The sequence below is a fragment of the Enhydra lutris genome, unplaced genomic scaffold (assembly GCF_002288905.1).
Source record: "Enhydra lutris kenyoni isolate GAN:26980312 unplaced genomic scaffold, ASM228890v2 scaffoldscaffold13, whole genome shotgun sequence".
NCBI classification, from domain to species: domain Eukaryota; kingdom Metazoa; phylum Chordata; class Mammalia; order Carnivora; family Mustelidae; genus Enhydra; species Enhydra lutris.
In genome coordinates, this window is record NW_019154097.1 from 45,937,688 (window position 1) to 45,956,753 (window position 19,066).

The following is a 19,066-nucleotide window of genomic DNA, read 5'->3' on the forward strand; positions in this document are numbered from 1 at the left end:
TCTCTTGCCTGGAAACAAAGCCTCTGCCTCCACTTACTATTAATAACTAGAGCTATCATTTGGTTCATTGTAACACCACTATAAATGCCACCTTTAATTTATTTATTATTTTTGCTTTTTAAGAGATTTCATTTATTTATCTGTCAGAGAAAGAGAGAGCGAGCACAAACAAGGGGAGTAGCAGGCAGAGGGGGAAGCAGGCTCCCCGCTGAGCAGAGAGCCCAATGCGGGGCTCGATCCTAGGACCCTGGGATCATGACCTGAGCTGAAGGCAGATGTTTCACTGACTAAGCCACCTAGGCGTTCCCCATCTTTAATTTATTAAGGGCTTATCTGTGTTGAATACTTTATATACTACTTCCCAGTTCGTCCCTCATGACAGCTTTGTAGCACAGACAATATTCCCATTTCTCAGGCCGGAAAACCAGGCTCAGAGAGGCTGAGCATTCTGCCTGAGGTCGCCCAGCGAGCACCCAGTGCGCGGCTGGTACCCCTTGCCCACCACGGCCTCCCGTGATGCTACTGCACCAGGGATGGACCCCGAGTGGGGCCGCGGGGGTCTCCATTCTGATCTCAGGGGGTGACATCTTCTCAAAGAGCCTCTCACGGAGGTGAGACCGATATCCCCATCATGTGTCACTGCCAGGCAACCTCGCTTCGTCCCCATCCACGAATCCCAAATAACGGGGTGGTACTTGTAAAACCCATCCACGTAGTTCTGTGGCCCTCCCGTCTTCAGGAGGTGGAGTTCAGATGGCCTTCAGCAGCCACTGCCGGCACCCCGGGTCCAACCTTGTGACACAGAAATCCTGAGCCAGAAGCACCCAGCTAAGCTGTTTCCGAATTCCAGACCCGCCCAAACGACAACGTGTAAACGCTTGACGGTGTAAGCTAAGTCCTGGGGCAGTTTGTTACACAGCAACACCTAACTGTTACACCCTGGTTTCACTCCCAAGCCCCTGGTGCAGAGCCGTCCCTCCCTTCTCTCCCTTCTCTCGCAAAGGCCCAGCAGACACATCTCCATTTCGGGAAGCAGCACCCTCAGCCCCGGACCCCGACTCTGGTCACGGCGCTGCTGTGGGCACCATCCTACCTGACTTGTCGTGGACGATGGAGAAGAGGATGCGCTTCGAGGCATGGACGTTCTGGATGAGAGGACCCCCAGGCCCGGGGGGCTTCTGTCCTGGACAAGGGAGAGAAAAGGCGCACGTTCGAGGGGGGCCCCCTGCCCCGATCTGGCCTGGATGCAAAGATGCTGGCTCTGGGGTAACAGTCTCATCCATCAAGGAGAACTCAGAGCTCTGACCTAGGGTCGTAAGCTCAGGGCAAGTTCCCTGCCCGGAGGCCTGAGACATTGTTTAGCAGAGTTTGCTGTCCGAATGGCAGATCAGGGAGGCCAGAGTCAGGATGCCCGACGATAGGTGGGGACCCCAGTTTAGGCATGTAAGTCCCATCACGCTGCTCAACACACCGTTTGGCCGGGGGTGGGGAGGAGGGGAGGGAAGTCCTTTTTTCTCCTTCTCCTAACAGTAAGTGCAACTTATAAGCACCTACTGTGTACCAAGCACTGGGCTGTGCCTTAACACAGCAGCTGTCAAGTCCGAGCACCCGTCGGAGCCACTTGGCAGATGTAAATACACAGACGCTTGGGCCCCCAGCTGCCCCCAAAGCTTCAGATCTAGCAGGATGGCAGCAGGGCCTGGGAACATGCATTTCTCACTTGCCCTGTCATTTGACCACGACAATAACCTTCGGAGGGTCCTGCTGGCATCTCGACTTTAAGGCCGAGGAAACAGAGGCTCAGGGAGGTAGAGATTTGCTGTGGGGCACAGCCACTAAGCAGCGGAGCCAGGATAGAAATCTTCCTCACACCCAGCTGTCCCTTCTCTTATGCTTTCGAGACGCCTAATCCAGGCCAGGTCTGTCCCAGGTGCTCGTTAAACGCTTGTGACCGGTTTGCCTGTTTACTCCCTCCATAGGCTTCTCTGTAGGGGCTCCTCAAACATCTCCTGGTCTCAGCCCCTTGTCCCGACATGTCTCCTTCCTCCTGGGGTGGGCCTGAGCACCCCCATCTGCCCAGGGAGGGATCCACTCCCCCGCAGGAGTGACCCCTGTCCCACCCGCCGGACACAGGGTCTCAGCAGCAGCTTACCACAGCAGTCGGGGAAGTCCTGGGCCCCAGAGGCCTTGGGCTCAGGCCCAGTCCGGCCAAGGCCCAGGTCGCTGGGGGCAAGTGGGCAGGCGGGCGCCTCCTGCTTGAGCTCTCTGGTGGTGTGGTTAGGGAGTGCGGGGCTGTACAGGAAGCTGGCCACAGAGGAGGTGGCGGTGGGGGGAAGGTCCTGGGGTGGCCCCTTGGGGGCTTGGCCGTGCAGGCCACAGTCCCGAGAGCCCTTGGCTATCAGGGAGACACCGTTCAGCTCCACGAGGGCCTTCGAGTCCCGTCCGCCATCCTCGAGCGGCCTGGGGGATGGAGAGGACACGGGTCAGCTTCCCACGCCTGGCCCTCTGAACAACAGGACGGCCTACGAGGTACACCGCGGGGAGCCGGTCCCCATTCTACAGGCAGGGTGCGGACCCGGGGCAGGGATGTGATGTGGCCAGGGGCACAAGGCTGGGCCGCTGGAGGCGCTGGGCCCTGCCCCTCGTCCCCTACCTCCCTCATACCCCCCAACCCGGCAGGCACGCCTCACCTCCAACACCAGATTGGGAGCTCGCCAACCGGGGTCCCTCACGGGTGTCTGAAGTCCCCTCCCATGACGGGGTAAGTGGCCTCAGGTGGCTAAGCCAGCACGGAAGCAGGTCAACCCCCCACCCCACCGCCCGCGCTGGCCCGCCCTGGCCTGGCCCTCACGGTCCAGCAACCAGGCTCTGGGCCCACTCCCAGGCTGACCACTCACTTACCTCTTGAGCTTGAAGCGGATCCGGTGGCTGTGCTCCAGGATGGCCATGAGGGCCTTGGGGTCGTAGTCGGCTGGCCTCCGGAAGGCCAGGCCCTCGGGCAGCCCCTGCACGGCCAGCAGCCCCGGCTCCCTGAGCAGCCTCTCATAGGGCAGGGGTACCACGCTGGCCCTTCCCAGGGCCTCGCCTGTGGGGGAGGGGGTCGAGGAGAGGGTCTAGTATGAGAGGGAAGCCAGGCTGGCGCGGGGGCCAGGCGTGCCCCGGAGCTGGGGCCATGTGGAGTCCCTCCCTGCGGCGCCGGGTTCCTGGGAAATTGGACCCCACGGGCCCCTTCCCTACGGACTTCACACAGAACAAGGAAGGCTCTGCAGGCCAAGTGGGGAAGGTGGGTGCTGGGGATGGGCCCCTCTGTGTGCCCTGAGGCCGGGGCTCCCCCCACCATGGCCGGGGTTCCTGGCTTCTCTCGCCATTCTGTCCTCTCTGGGCACCCGGGTGGAGGGGAGAGCGGGGCTCAGGGCTGCGGGCGGGAGCTCAGGAGGAAACCCGGTAGAGAGAAAGGAGGGGAGCGCAGAGATCTCAGGGGAGAAAGCCACAGGGAGGAAAGGAGGAGGAGAGAAAACCGGAGAAAGAGGGGAAGCGGACAGGTAGGGATGAGGAAGGGCTGAGTGGAGGGGAGACTCCCTGGGGACTGAGTGGAAGTGGGGGGACACAGCCAAGGGGCCTGGGCTCAGGAACACCTGCCGTCACTTCCACACTGCAGCCCTCCCAGAGCCAGAAAGAGGCCATTCACCTGAGATGCCGCCCGAGGTGGGCAACTGGGGGGCAGGGGCAGGGCAGAGCGGGCAGGGGTGTGTGTGTGGGGGAGGGTTGAGGGCGCGAACCCTGTAGCTGGCAAAGCCAACCACATGTGACAAGTCCTCCCATCCCGGGGTGGCCGGCGTGCCCGCCCAGGGCCTCTGGGCCTCCCATCCCACCTGGGCCTCCCCTTCCTCCTGACAGCAGGAGATCGCTCAGACCTGTGCTCCACACAGAGCTGGGACCCTCAGGGACCAAAGGGACCTGCCCAAGGTCACTGGGAGGCTGTGACAGCTACCACTGGGCCAGAGAGAGGCCAGGCCTGCCCACCTCCCCCAAGCCCCAGAGGAAGGACTTGGCTAATGAGTTAAGTTAGCGCTCAGTCAGTCATTCAACAAACACCCTGTGGGCCTTAGCCCATCGCCTGAGCTGTGGAGGGGGCAGGCACAGACCCCAGCCCCAGAGGGCACTGGGCTGGTGAGAGGTCAGAACATACTGGGTCCCCAAAGGGGGCGCGAAGCCAGCAGCAGGGGCTTCCCAGATCTGAGCCTTAGAGAACAAGGCGGGGTCCGCCGGACAGAGGGGAAGGCAGTCCCGAGTGGCACAGCGGCGCGGAGGTGAGGTGTGAGATGGAGCCGGAGTGGGCTAGGGAAGGGGAAGTGGCTTCGCGAGGCCGGGCAGCAGGGCAGCAGGGCTGGGGTCGGGGCAGAGCCCAGCTGCGGCAGGGAGGGTGACGGGGAGCCCCCGGGGCCATGGTCAGAAGATGCCCTTGGTCACAGGACAGGTGGGCACAGCAGGGACCTGGCAAGAGCAGGCCAGGGCGGGCCCGGGGAGGTGTGGATGTCAGAGGGCTGGGAGGGGCCTGCTCTGTGGGATGGGGACTGGGGCTCCCACCCACCTGGGGGCCCCAAATGGAATGAGGAAGGATCTTACTATAAAGAACATCAAACACCTCCTCTACCATCTTGCGCAGAAGGTACACGTCCGAGCCGTGCTCCAGGGAAGCCCGAGGGATGCTCCGGCCGCCACCCTCGCCCCGCGACACCTTCTTGGGCTGCTCTGCCTCCGGCTCCTTCCAGGGGGCCCCGCCTGTGGGACACAGAGCAGCCAGGCCAGGATGAGCACCTGTCTTTCCCCCCTGCCCGGCAAGCTGAGGTGTCCCTGCCCCACGCGGAACCCTGTGGCGGACACTCAACGTGGAGTGGAAATGAAGGAAGGAAGGAAGGAAGGAAGGAAGGAATGAATGAGGGACGAGGGAGAGGGCCTGGCCCCAACCCCCTGCCCAGGGCCGAGGCTGCTCATCTGGGAGTTCCTGGAGCCTAACACGGGGATTGGGTCTCAGCCTGGTCACCTCCAACTCACTGTGTGACCTTGGGCAAGTCCCTTGCCTCTCTGGGCCTCAGGGTGTCAGCTCTCACAGAAGACCAGCTGGCCCGGCTCAGAACTGGGGTTCAAACACTGCCGGTTCCACACACCCCTCTCTGTCCTCGGACACTGACGCCGCCTTAAATAGTCAAGGCCCCCCCGGTCTGCTGCTCTGCCCCGTGAGGAGATGATGGGGACCCCACCAGGAGGCCAAGGGGGCTACAAAGAGGCAGGTTCGTGCCAGGCTGAGCCAGGGAGTGTCCGTGGACCCCTGCATAGGGAGATGCTGGAAACTTCATGGGAAAGCGGACGAGATGGGGGCCTGGAGGCCCCCTCGCAGTCGGGAGCCTGATTCCCTCCCGGGATCTGCGGAGCCTGAAATAAACCAGCCGAGCTCCCGGGGCTAAAAACAGTAGCTCTGCCGGGCTTGGGAAGCCAGGTGCACCTTCCCCGGCCCCCGCCTGGCAAACTGGGGGCCACAGAACCCTGCCACTGTCTATTCTACCCTGGGCCAGTCCCCTCCCACCCGTGGAGAGGGGACAGGCTCTGAGAGCTGAGTGGGGGTGGGGCTAGGGCGGCTGGGGAAGCCTCTGGACCCCAGTGATGACCTGCCTGGTGCTGGGGGGCCAGCCTTCCCCGAAACGCCTGATCTAGGCTCCAGACCCCAGGGGGCCCTCCCCTTTCACAGACAAGGAGGTTGAGACCCAGTAGCTGGCAGGTGGCAGGAGCCAGGACAGAGCCCGGGGGACAGCCCCAAACCCTGTAGGACCTAACCCACCAAAAACATGAAGCTAACGCGCTCACCAGGGGCACAGATGGAAATTCAGGGCACGAGAAGCTGGCACAGCGTGGGGAGTAACCACAGGGGCTGGGCCGGTCCGGGGAGAGGGTTGGCGTCTAGGGGTGGGGGGTGCAGATAGGGCCCCAGGAGGGAGGAACGTGGACACGGAGGCTGGGGAGACGTCTGCCGGCCGAGGAAAGGAGGGAGGGCCTCCCGGGTCGGGGGACAGCGGGCACAGAGGCAGAGGGGAGAACATGTAGAGAGCCGGTGAGCTAGCACTCAGGCCGGTGCCGCCTGCGGTCAGGGTGAGGGGTGCCGGAGGGGTGACACAGACGGAGGGGCTGGGTTAGGTGGGTCTACAGGCCCCAGCAGAGTGTTGAGGAGTCGGGGGCTTCGGAACGACCCCCCTGCTTCGGGGCTCCCGGCTCCCAGCTCTGAGTGCTGCTCTCCTTTTCAAGTGACCAGGACCCCCCCCCAGCCCATCCCCGGCAGGGCTCCCAGCAGGTGGGGGGCGGGGGCAGGAAGGATCCCGCTGCACCCGGCCCCACCCCCACCCCGGATTCTGAAGGAGTGCGGCAGGAAGAGCACGGGTTTCAGAACAGAAGCCTGGCCTCCGTCACCTGGGGGCTCTGCCTCCCTGGGCACGTGGCTTATGCTCACTGTGCCTCAGTTTCTCCCTCGTACACTAGTGCAGTTTCCGGAACCTGCTGGGGAAGCGAACAGAGCAAGCGGCCTCGCCCAAAGCACTACTGATCACCACTAACCGCTCGTTCTGCCGGTGTCCTCAGTCCCTTCGTCCCCAAGAGCCACCACGGGCCGCACACAGCCCGGGCTCAGCAAGTGTCAGTTGAACAAGGACACCTGGGCACTGCGTCAAAGACGCACGGGAACTGGGCAACACTGGACCTCGGGGTCCCCTTCTGTCAACGAGCAGATGGATGTGCCTGGGTCTGGCCCGCCCCGCGGTGGAGTCACCCGGTCTCTGGGGACCGAGGGGCTGCTGGAAGAGTCATGCCCCAATGGTGCCCTGTTGGGAAGCCTGCACAGCCCCGGACACAGGGCACCCTGGCATTGCTCTGGGGACCCAGAGACACGCCGGAGCTCCTGTCCTCGGGGACCGCAGACCCACTGCCGTGAGTACCCACTGGAGCCCCGGGGTACTCACGGCAGAACCTGAGGAAATCGGACTGCAGCTCCTTCCGTGCGTTCAGGAACATTCTCCCCTTCTCGGTGCCCACCACGAAGGCACTCTCATCGTGCACGGCGACACAGGCCACCTCTGCATTCAGCTTGGACAGCGCTGAGCACTGCGGGAGGGAGCAGGGTGTGTGAGCCTGGGGGAGATCCCCCCGCCACGGTTCTCAGTCGGAGCCTGCAGGAGGAAGGACTGAATGCCTCCCACCCCCCAAAGCTTGGCCAAGGTCAAGGGAGAAGCCACGTCAGGGAGCCCCGAGAGGAACAAAGACACAGGACCTCTGCTCTTCCCTCCTTCCTGGTCCTCCTAGCTCTAATGGGGCTTCCTGCTTGGGACTGGGCCCCAGCCCCAGGCACAATCCTGTCTTTGGTTTTTATAAAGTCCTAAATGAGAAGAGGTTGGGGGGGTGGGGGCAGGAGAACCAAGGCTCGGACAGATACAGGTTTCAATCCCCCATGAGCGGCTTCTTGCTGTGGGACTGACCCACGCCCGTCCCCTTCTGGGCCCGATCTGCAGAACGGGGACCAGCAGTGCAGTTCCCTTTCAGTGGGCTTGGTTGTGGGGACTCAGCGAGGCCCGGCAGGCAGGAAGGATCTCTAACCCGGGGTATCGCATGTGGGTCCACAAACAGAGAGGTCATTCCAGCAGCCCGAGTTGAGGGGTTGGCAGGCCTGCTGCACGGGAAGCCCGAACACGGGGGCCTTGCAACCAAGACCACCAGCATTTCAGCCCTCCAGACCTGTCGGCGGAAGCTCTCTGCCTGCCAAGCTCCCAGCATGTACTCAGCGCCCCATAAATGCTGGGTTTCATGTGAGTTTAGTAGTGCTCGGCTGGCAGGCATGAAGTCTGGTTTCTCATCCTAGTTTTGCTGCTGTGTGACCTAGGACAGGTTCCTCAACCTCTCTGGGCCATAATCATGCTCCCTGGCTCCAGCCCAGAGTCCCTGTGCCGCTGGGGACATCGTAGAGCTGACCGGCCTGTCCCCTGGGATCTCCTACAGTGAGGGGTGTGTGCTGATTTCCCGCTAAGATTAAAATAAAACCTGCCGCTCGCTTCCCCCATGGCAGTGCCACAGAACGTCACAAGCAAAGGAGACAAAGAGTCACTCGCTCCCCACACGGGAGGGCCCATCGGAGCTGGAGGGCCCCCCCCTAGATGGAGAGCCTGCTTCTCCCTCTGCCCTCTGCCCCTCCCCCACTGCTCGTGCCCTCTGTCTCTCCTTCTTTTTCTCTTAAAAAACAAAACAAAACAAAAAACTGGTCATGCTGTGTGACTCCAGGCAAGGTGCTGCCCTCTCTGAACTCAACTTCACCATCCTAACAGGCAGGGAGGGGTGCAGCTAGTGGACGCCATACAGCTTCCAACACCCGCCTACTCACTGTCCCAGAACCTTCCCCCAGGGAAAGGCTACAGTAAAAATGACATTATCATTTCCTCATCCGGGAGAAACCACTACCAGCTTCGGTACGTAGGCAACGGTGCCAAAGGGATTACGAGGCCCCATTCCTCTCTCCTGGCCCTGAGATGCTGTAACATCGGGGGTGACAGCTTCCTCATGAGTCACTGACCACACAGATCCTGTCCTCGCGGGGCCCTGCTGGGGGTCGGAGACCTGGGACCTTCCCAGCGATGGGACCGGAATGGCAAAAGGTGATGAAATGAGGACAAGGGGTCAGGGGACCAGGGACCAGGGACCAGGGACCAGGGACCAGGGCCCGCGTTGGTTTCCAGGGCTACATTTTCACATCCTTGGCTGAGCCCAAGCCTCTCGCTCCCCCACCCCGCCCCCGATGTTGGCAGATGGGGACAGTGAAGGCCCCCCGAGGTGGCAGAGGTGGGACTCGAGCTCCCGCGTCTGCTGGCAAAGGCTGGGACTCCCGCCAGGCCGGGGCAGACCAGCGCACTCACCATGGAATCTAACGCGGACACGAGGCTGGTGATGATCTCGTCCTTGCGGGTAAAGGCCGAGCTCCAGCGGTCGGGCCCGCAGCCGTTGGTGGGAATGTCGCAGCGCTTCCCCAACAAGGCCATGGTCACCTGGATGGAAGGAGGAAGTGGAGGTGGGCGAGTGCTCCCCCCAACCCCGCCAGGGCCCCAGACCCCTAGGGCCGCCTCTACTTCCCAGGTGGGACGAATCAGGGGCCGGCCCCCCCTTTCCCCGAGGGCTCATGCTCATGAAGGCGTTAGACCCCCGGCAGGCCTAGACCGGGAGAAGACTGCACACAGCTCCAGACAAGCACGGGCGCACACGGCAGGCAGCCGGGGAGTGTGGTCCATGGCGTGTCCCCCAGATCTGCAACTCCACGGCTGAGTCCAGTACCATGGCCAGTCTGCCTGGCCTACCTCGACCGCCAACTCTCCCCAGCACGTCGCTCTGGCCACGGCTCTCCCTCCCCCTTGCTCACACACCTTCCATGGCTCCCTACTCCCCAGGTGAGCTCTGGACTCCTGTCCCCTGTCTAACTCCCCCTTCGCGGCCCACACTCCGGATCCCCCAAGCATACCCACGTCCTTCACAGCCCCCAGCTGTAGCAGGTTCCACCCTCCCTGATCCGAGTGGCCTGCTGGCCCCTCTGTCGTGTGCCGACCGCCCACTCAGCTTTTAAGGATCACCTCTGCTAGGAGGGTGCCCTCAAAGGCCCCACCTCTTCCTGCCCCTTCCCGCCCTGCCTGGGCCAAGGGTCCTGGCTGGCCTCCCACCTGTCGCCAGGCTCCCCGGTCACAGCTTTCAAACAGGCTATGGTGGGCAAGGCCACTGCCCTGAGGCCCAGGAGCCCATCTCAGAGGTTCAGAAAGACAATGGAGGCCACTTCATCTCAGGACAGGGTTTCCCCAAGACAGGACTTTGTCCCCTTGTCACGAGGCTCCCGGAGGACAGAGGTGCGCCCTCCCCTTGCTGGAATGCCCGCAGACTGGGGCCCAACGTCAGGGCTCCCCCAGGCAGGGGACAGGCCTACTGCTCGTGCACCACCTAGCCCAGGCCGTGCACCCATGAGATGAGACACAAAGGTCACCCTCCCCCTCTTCCAGTTCCATCCTGCCCCTCCCCAGCAGAACCCCAGGAGTCAGGTCCAGGGGCTGCCCCAGTGCCAGAGCTTTCCCCTTGCCAATCCCAAGCAAAGGAGAGGGCAGAGGGCAGAGGCAGGGACCCTCAGTTTTCCTCTCGGGGTTTGGCTCCCCTAATGCTCTGTGTATGGACCCCAGGCCAGGTCAGAGGCACAAGCAGGGAACAGGGCTGCAGGGCCTCAGAGGGAGCCTGGGGGTCCTGGCCTCCCGGCTTCCTGCAGACGGGGTCACCGGGCAGGTTGACAGTGCCAAAGCTGGAGCGTCTTCTGCCATCACAGCTGCCCGCACCCCCCAGCCTGGACCATAAGCTCTCTGAGGGCAGAGACCAGGTTGCCTGTCACCCCTGGGTCCTGTTCAGGGCCCGCCGCGCACGACCACCCGTGAGTCATGAAACCGGCCGTACGGAATGAGTGTCAGAGAGCATCACACACAACAAGGTAAGGAATGTCCCAGCTACAGCTGTGGGAACGTGCGGAGGCATTAGGAACGCAGTCGGGCCTGGTTCCCGCCTCCCGTCTGGCCCGAGTCTACTATTTGGCTGGGAATAAATATGGATTTTAACAGCTGGTTGGCCAGCCATCGGCCAGCATGGGAATTGGGTTCACTCCGAAATGTTACAAAATGTATTTCTTCAACCGGGCTGTGACTTTATAATGTCTGAAGTCCACGGTATTAGGGGACGCGGAGAGCAAGACAGGCCACGTCGGAGACACCCTCATGGGAGCCGCAGGCAGCCGCTGGCCAGAGCCTGAGGCCTTGTGCGGTTGGAAGCCCACTGGAGGGTCCGACGTGCGACCTGCTGCGAGGTTTGCCCGCCCGGGGCAAGGGAAGGCTCCTCCCCCCTCGAGCCATTCCCAGAAAGACCTCAGCCCGCCAGCCTCCCAGCCCAAATCGAATCAGGGCAAAGCTGCAGGCACCAGACAGCCCTGGCCTCCGGGTCGCCCCAGACAGCTGGTGGCTCCTTCCTGCAGAGTCCTAATCCACTTAGGAAGGAACGAGGATGCAGGCAGGGAAGGACGGAGGGAGGGAGGGAAGGCGGGCTCTGTGTCCGGGGGAAGGTGGGTGCACTTTGGGGGACGGGAAGGAGCAAACCCTCCTGCGAATGCCCTGGGCCTCTGGGAGAGGGACAGGCCTCATGTGGCCAGAGGCACGAGAGCACAGAGAGAAAACCACACGATAAAGCCAACAAACGATTCAGAATAGAGAACGAGAAGACGAGAGCAGTAAACCAGGAGGCGAGGGGACAGCACTAACAGGACAGCGTCCCGGGGGGCCGGTGGGGGTGGGGGTGCAGGGGGAGGGCAGTGAGGACAGGAGCCACAGCTGAAGCCCCCGTGCACCGCAGCCCAGAGGCCAGGGCTGGGCAAGGCCGGAGGCACCCAAGCCCTGCTCTGGGGCCCCCAGGGGAGGACACCAGAAGCGTCACGTCAGGGGACAGGCAGCTGGCTCCCGAAGCAGGGGACAGGTCGGGAGGGACTGCCAGCTGCCCTCAGGCTCCTAGGTGGACAGGCCTGCAAGGGTCAGGAGGCAAGTAGCACGCAGCCTCTCTTCCCTGACACATGCTTCTCCGGAGGCTGCCAGGGGGCCGCCCATCTGGTTTACCTCCCACCTCCCGGCCACTCGCCCTGCTGGCACTGACCGCCAACCCTACCGCCAGCGCTGACCACCAACCCAACCACCGGCACTGATCGCCAACCCGACCGCCGGCACTGACCTCTCATCCAATCACCGGCACTGATCGCCAACCCCGCCGCCAGCACTGAACGCCAACCCGACCGCCGGCAGGCTGCGGTTCCATCCCGGCCCCTCCTCTTCCCCGTCCAATTCTTGGCTTAACGTCACCTGGAGGCTGGTCACTCTAGGTCTCTCTCTCTCCCCGTCCTTGACCACCACCTCCTCCTCTTCAACGTCTAAGAGGCCACTCGACCAGAGCAGGACCCCCTATTTCCCGCTCAGGCCGGCTCCTCCCCGGCCAGCCACTTGGGTGCTCGGGCTCCATCCGGGGCCTCATCCCCGGCTCCCTTCTCCCTTGCTTCTAGAACAATGTGGGGAGATCGCCGCTCGTGCGGCTCCAGAAAGCAGCCAGATCTGCCCACCTCTCGTCACCACCAGGGCCACCTTCCCATCCAGGCCACCATCCTTGCTCGCTCACGCCATGGCCGGGCCTCCCTGCCCTTCTCTTGTCGCCACAGTCCCCTCCTGCCAAGAGCAGCCACATCAGTCTCATGCCCCTCACCTGGAAGAGTCCAGACAACAGCTCCCCGAGCATAGGTGCTGTGTGAGCCGGGCCCACTGGCCTTCTCTGGTCCATCGGCCTCCCCTACGCACCGGGCTCTGGCTCCATTCCCCTCTTATCCCTCATGTGCCACCTAGGCTCCCCTCTCTGGGCACTATGACTGCAGTACCCCGTGCAGCGGGCTCTCCCAGGCCTGCCCCTCCTGCCGCCGCCATCCCCGCCGTCCCAGCCCCCATCACCGGCTCCCCGGCACCCCACCCCTGACCGCATGGCAGGCCCACCCGCACGCCAGCTTCCCATCTCTTCCGCACAGAACCTGCTGCCATTCGAAGGGACCTGTTCATGGGCTTCTTGCCCGACTTCCCCAGCAGGAATGGGAGCCCTGGGGGTCGTCCAGGGCTGTGCTGCCTGCCAGGGTCACGGGACACCCGCTGCGTTGAACACCTGCTTGGGTTTTCACGGGCGCGCGACAAATATTCGGGGAACCAGCCAGTGCAATGGGCGGCAGGAACTGGGACGGTCACAAGCTATATGCAGAGCGACAAGTTGGGCTTGGAAGGCTCTCAAAAAATAAAAATTTTTTTAAAAAAGAGAGAGGCAATGTGTGACATGGCAAGTGTGGCTGCTGTTGGATCTCGGAGGAACAGTCCAGGAACTGAAAGCAACGGAGGCTGCTGGGTCAGGGGTCCTGGACGGGCGCCCCTCTGCACGGCCCAGGACCCCCGCACCAGAGCCCGCGGACACCTGTCTGGGGAGGGGGGTCACCAGCGTGTGAGATGGGCTGGTTGGCTCCCGGGGGAGGGGACAGGACTTCCTTCTCCACAGAGATCTCAAGGCAGCGGGGGGACGCTGCTCTCTTGACCTGTCTGGAGACCAGATGTGGGCCAGGGTCCTGTCTCATGAAGCACTAAAAGGCAGAGCTGGGGCAGGTGAAGACGCCGGGTCCCCGGTCTGCGGGAGCCCTCCTGTGTGACGTCGGCCCCGTCCCTCTGTACCTAGGAGCAAGAAGGCAGGTACCCCTGCTGGTTGCCGAAACCAGCCTCCAACTCCCAGCTTCCCGGGCCCTGCCCCCTAGAAGCCCGGAGGTGACAGGTCAGCGGCAGGGCCAAGGACACTGTATCTCCAAGTTCCCGGGGGGAGCCTGACACACAGCCAGACACAGCCGGGAGGATCTCTGGGCACGGGTCCAGCCCCAGCACCCCGACTCCCATTTCCGAGCAGCTCTGCTCTGCTCTTCCTGCCCGCGGCCCACCTCCCCACACCTGGCTGGGGACTCCTTGCCCAGACAGCGGCAGCCTCGCTGGCCACCGCGAGTTGGGAGGCCAGCCCGGTATCTGAGCCAAAGATTAGCCAAGTGCTTGTGTGCCCGTCTGAGTCACTAGGGCTCCGACCCAGGACAGACCTGTCCCCAGTGGGAAGGCACCCCTGGGGGCCAGGCACAGAAAGCCCACTCTCCAGCGACCCTGGGGCCAGCCCACCAGCAGACAGCACCTCAGCGGGGTTCTGGAATCCCAAACGCCGTACACTGGGCACTCTGGGCCAGCTGGGAGGCTCAGCGGGGGGTGTCCCTGTTCCTGTCCTCTCTGCCACCCGTGGGCTGCATGCCTGGGGAGACACCTTGCTGGCCCTGGCGGGTACTTGATCCCTAGCAGTGACGTGTGGCCGAGCAGGACAAGGGAACGGGGCTGATGGGATCAGAGGTGGGAGACGGGTGTGCAAACAAAAAAGTCGGGGCTGCAGAGGAACCTCTCGGCCCAGACCATCTGAGACTCCCCTTCTCTGCCAGCATCCGGTTGGTGCGTCATCCAAGGGTTCCACCTCCTCTCTCCTCCTCCTCCCCTCCTTGCCCTGCTTCTACGGGCAGCTCCTTCCTCCTCTCCCAGGCTGAAGAGCATGCCTCATGGCCACCAACCACGGCTGTCCACTGGGGTCCCCTTGGACACTACTGTCCCATTCACGAGCACCCTGACGTCTGGGACCTCTGTCCAGGGAACGGGCAGGATGGAGGGGACTTCGCCCATTTCAAGGGTGAAGAGACCAAGACCCACAGGACCTTCCTGCTCAAAGGGAGTGACAAAGGCAGGATGACCTGTGGGACATCTGATACAACCAGGCCTTTTTGCTCCTACTTGGGGCAAGACTCCTCGCTCTGAGGCACGGGGCTCATGGCCAAAGGCCGGGCGTGGTGAGACCCCCGGAGGCCTTCAGAGAGAGACTGAGGCAGAGCCTGGACATTCGATGACAGGAGTCCAGGAGCCAGTCCTCCACACCGTGGGCCCCGGGGCTCAGGGTGACATGGAAACCCACAAGGGCCCAGGCCTCAAACAGCAAGTGTCAAGGAGGTGGGCTCAGGCAGCCTTCCAGGGCCTGGCTGCCCCTCTCCCTGCCAGGGGCTCAGCGGAGGGGAGTGAAGGAGGGAGCAACATGGCCGTTTCCCAAGGACCCAGGCCTGGTGAATCCCGATGTCTGGCGAATTCCCCCAACCACCCTCACTTTCCAGAGCAGGACTTCAAGCCTCGAGCACCTTAACCGTAAACCCTAGAACCAGCGTGTGGAAAAGGTGGGATCTTGGCCCAGATCACCCCGACGGAACCGGGGTCCCTCCTGATGTGGCTTTACGTTCCTCTGGGATGCCAACTGATCGGCAGGCTTGGCCTGGCCGGCAGGGAAAGGGAAGCCCACCCAGCACTCGGCTTCCTTGCCCATGGGGCCCAGGCGGGTGCAGGTAAGGAGACCCCAGGAGGCCCTGTAGCAGTGGGCCTGTCCCCCAAGCCTGGGGCCACTGCTGACAGGTGCCTTTCTTGGCCAGGGGCCTCCCTGGGAATCCAGGGCCCACCCCTCCTTTTCCCTGCACGTCTACTAAAGCCTGACACGTACGTGCTTAAGGAGGCGGGCGTGTCAGGGCATCTGTGCGTGTGTCCACTGAGTGTGCAGATGTGACCGTACGTGCATCTGAGACGGCAAGCACCGTGGTAGAAGGCAAGGGGATGGGTAAGAAATGGGAGAGTGTGTGCACGACCCACAAAGAACAAGAGCAGCCCCCCTCCCCGCCACAGTGACAGCGCGTGGCCTGGCCCACCAGGCTGGGGAGGGTCCCTTGTCTTCATGGCTTTGGGACTGAACCATGAACCCAAGGCTTCCAGCTCTCCTAGGACCAGCATGCTAGGGAAGGGCGAGCTGGGGGCCACCCATGAGCTAGGTCTGCTCTGCCCCCTCCGTAGCAGGGGCGGGGACACCCCTCCCTCCCTCCTTCCTTCCCCACACTTGTTGATCCCCAAGGGCTACACTGGGTGTTCATCGGCCACCCAGGTGGGCTGCGCTGGAAGACAGCAGACCTCCACCTGGCCATCGGCTGGGTCCCGGTCCCCAGGCAGGGAGCTCCGCAGAAGCGGAGGCTGGGGTACTTCTCAGGTCTCAGGCAGGAGGCTTCCCAGGCCTCCCTTCACCCCAACCTGTGTATCCAATCCTCCTGGGGAGCCTGTCCCGGGCCAGGCAGACTTGGAAAGGACTCAGATGACCCCGCCAGTCCACAGAGAATGATTGGACCGTGAAATGAGGATAAGCGGGGAAGCGTGCCCGAGTTACAGAGCCTGACACCAGGGCAAGGGGTTCCTCGCATCTTCTGTTTCTTTAGCTCTGGGGGAGCAGGGGTCTCCAAACCAGGTTTCCTGGAGTTGATGGATATGGAGATGGGCTCTGAAGGGTGAAGAGGAGTTCTCTGGGGGGCACACATGGAAAGGTGGCTTCTGGGGGACAGCGGAGACGCTTGGCTTGCAGATACACAACCTTCACTCTGTAAGCAAAGAGAAGTGCTTGGTGGAACTCACCCAGTGTTCACTCTGGAGTGTCAGTCCTAGAGTTAGAATGGATGCTTGGTGGCCTCTGAGGAATGAAGCAAGGGACAGAGGTAGGGGAGGGTAGTACCTGATAAGCCCTATCTCTGACCCAGAGATGAGTGTGAGCATTAGGAATGCAAACACGCTTACACGTTTACACACATGCACAGGTGTACACACAACAGTGGTCTGTGCAAGTCTTCCCGAGGCCAGTCCCCAGGCACGGTCACTCATGAGTGTGAGGGGACCCTCACAGAGACTTCTCACGGAGAAGATGCCAGCCCAAGCCCAGCCAGGACAACCTGCTGGCACACAGATGAACAGGAAACACGCCACAGTCCTGTCCGGCTGACCTGCCTGTGCTGCTGGCTCCCTCCAGGGCCCCCCACCCCAGCCTGCAGGGCTCTGGACACGCCTGTCCTCGGGCTTCTGAAAGCCGGCACCTCCACGTCCACTGTAAGCGACATCCTCCCCTTTCCCGGCTTGCTCTTAGCGTCAACGCGTCAGGCACGTTGGTGCCTCTGATCCCGACCCCCTGGCCAGCCCGCTGCCCCCTGGCTAGACACCCACAGCTCCTTCCTCCTGCCCTGTGACTCTCCCTCTGCCAGGACGCAGAGGCATCTGGGCCCTCATGAAAGTACCAGCTCTTGTGCGCCCCCCAGACCTGCCAAGAACCAGCCTGGTACACAGAGCCGGGCCAGCAAAGTGTTCGGTGAGGAGAGGCCGCTTACGCAGGTTTGAAGGAATCGGGAGGCAAGAAGAAAGTAGGTGGGGGAGGTGGAGGGGGTATTCTGGACAGGGAGCAGCACTAGCAAAGGCCCTGAGGCACCAGCCAGCAGGGAGTGGTATGGGGTCCTCGTGGAGGCTAGAAGGGGAGCTGGGGCAGATCCCTGAGTCCTGACAACAGAGACCGAGGTCAGATTCTGAGACCGTTCGTGCTCCATCCCACCCTCAGCCCCGGAGCCTGGGCCTGCACTTCAAGGGGCCCCGTTCCAGCCCCCCTCCAAGGGACAGCAGTTTGCAGGCCCACGAGGACACACTCCACTCAGAGCATGAATCTGCCCCCAGAATACCTCCTGGGTGCTCAGGGCCCTGGGGTCCACTGGGCAAAGAAATCCCCGTTCTGGGCCCCCAGGGTCCCTTTCTCTGGTGTGTCCTCCCCTGTGGCTCTCAGTATGACAACAAATTACTGGACACATCTCCCCACAAGTGGAGGCATCCAGTTGCCCTCCTCTTGAACATGGGACTTCATAACCCACTTCTAACCCACACACAGCGCTGGCATCGCCACCACATGACCTCCGAGGCCTGGTCCCCAAAAAGGCACTGGGCTCCTCCCGGCCTCTCATTCCCTCCCCGAGACACTTGGCATGGGAGCTCTGAGCTGACACGTCAGCAGTCCAGCTATCCCGAAGCTGCAGTGATAGACGGGGCAAGGGGCAGGGATCTAGTGATGCCCGGGGAGCCCCAGCTCTTTCCTGGGCCAGCAGCCAGCAAGGAAGAAGTCTCTGAGACAGCCCCAACCCCAGCCATCTTCTGACTGCCCGTGCAAGAGATCCTGAGCAGGAATCATCAGGCTGAGGCCAGCCAAGCCCCAGACTGAGAGATTAAAGCAGGAAATGACTGCTGTTGCATAGTTCCGAGTCTGGAGCTACTTGTTACACAGCAATCGGTGACCGATACACCCCCGGGGCAGATCGTGCAGAGCAGGTGCACCTCCAATGGGCACCTGTTTAGGAGGGGGGCTAGAGCCTGGAAAGATGTTTGGGGTGTCCCATCCATGCACTCGAGGGCCCCCCAGTGCAGACACAGCTGGGTCAGGCAGAGGAGAGAAACCCCCATGCACCTGCCTCTTCCTAGACAGCACGTACTATACGAGCCGGTGTCTGAGAACAACTGCTCTAATTGCCCTTAGAGACTCATGGGAGGCCCCAACGTGGCCCCCGGAAGACACTCCTGCCCCAGCCGCTGCAGCCTGTAAACGTCACCTTATACGGGAAAGAATCCCTTTCACAGAGGCAGCAACTGAATGAATGACCATGAGATGGAGAGATTATCCTGGATTATCAAGGGGGGCCCTGAATGCCATCACACAGATCCTCGTAGGGGGACGGGTTTGACACGCCGGGAGGAGAAGGTCATGTGAAGCAGAGCACAGAGAATCTGCCGGCCTTGGGGAGCGGAGCGGCGCGGCCACAAGCTGAAGGATGCCGGCAGCCACAGGAGCCGGAAGAGGCACGAGGAGGCGGATTCTCCCCAGCAGCCCCCGAGGGCGCCTGGCTCTGCTGACTCCTGGATTTCCAGCCGGCGGCCCTGATCTGGGTTCTGGCCTCCAGAACCGGGGAGAAAAAGTTTTGGTGGCTTTAAAGCACCATGTTTCTGCAATTTGTTACAGAAAATGAATCCTGGACACCGTCACGCCTCACACCCCCACTCCCGAGTGGCGGTCCACGTCCTCAATCCCCTGGACCCACATTCCTCAGCTCAGACCTCGCAAGAGCTCAGGCCTGGGTCTGCCGGGACGTTCTCCGATCCCCTCCTCATCGGAAACCCCAGAACCACCCCTGGAAATGGCTGGATTTCTCCGGATGCCAGGGGGCCACCTCTGATTCAAGTCTCCGTGCCCTAAGAACCAGCTGGGCTCAAGAGCTTGTTTAAAAAAAAAAAAAAAATGCACTCAACCACGCAAAAGGCAAAGGCAAAAGCACACACCACCCAAACACGGCCCCCGCACCATCCGCCGCCATATGCTTGTGTTTCTGGAAAAAGAAGCTTGAGAGAACAAACAAAATTCTCCCCCGTGGGAGAATTTTCTCCTCCCCAGCAGCCCCTCCCCCCACTGGATACTTCCTCTCCTCTCCCGGGGGCTCCCCAGTGGGGATGGAGACACCGGG

At 62.2% G+C, this 19,066-nt stretch overlaps 1 protein-coding gene across 4 annotated transcripts in view; it reads right to left on the reverse strand.

Annotated features, from left to right (window-relative positions):
* The window catches only part of LOC111146112 (GTF2I repeat domain containing 1), a 96,486-nt gene that overhangs the window by 55,494 nt on the left and 21,926 nt on the right, over positions 1–19,066 (reverse strand). For 3 of the 4 annotated variants that reach the window (XM_022501507.1, XM_022501508.1, XM_022501506.1), the window contains exons 2-7: positions 8,943–9,071; positions 7,005–7,146; positions 4,627–4,782; positions 2,902–3,085; positions 2,153–2,460; positions 1,094–1,183 (exon numbers count right to left, since the gene is read on the reverse strand). In XM_022501507.1, the coding sequence (XP_022357215.1) occupies positions 1,094–1,183; positions 2,153–2,460; positions 2,902–3,085; positions 4,627–4,782; positions 7,005–7,146; positions 8,943–9,065 (1,003 nt within the window). In that variant the 5' untranslated portion in view covers positions 9,066–9,071. The remainder of the gene's footprint in view (positions 1–1,093; positions 1,184–2,152; positions 2,461–2,901; positions 3,086–4,626; positions 4,783–7,004; positions 7,147–8,942; positions 9,072–19,066) is intronic. The other variant, XM_022501509.1, reaches the window with a different exon arrangement.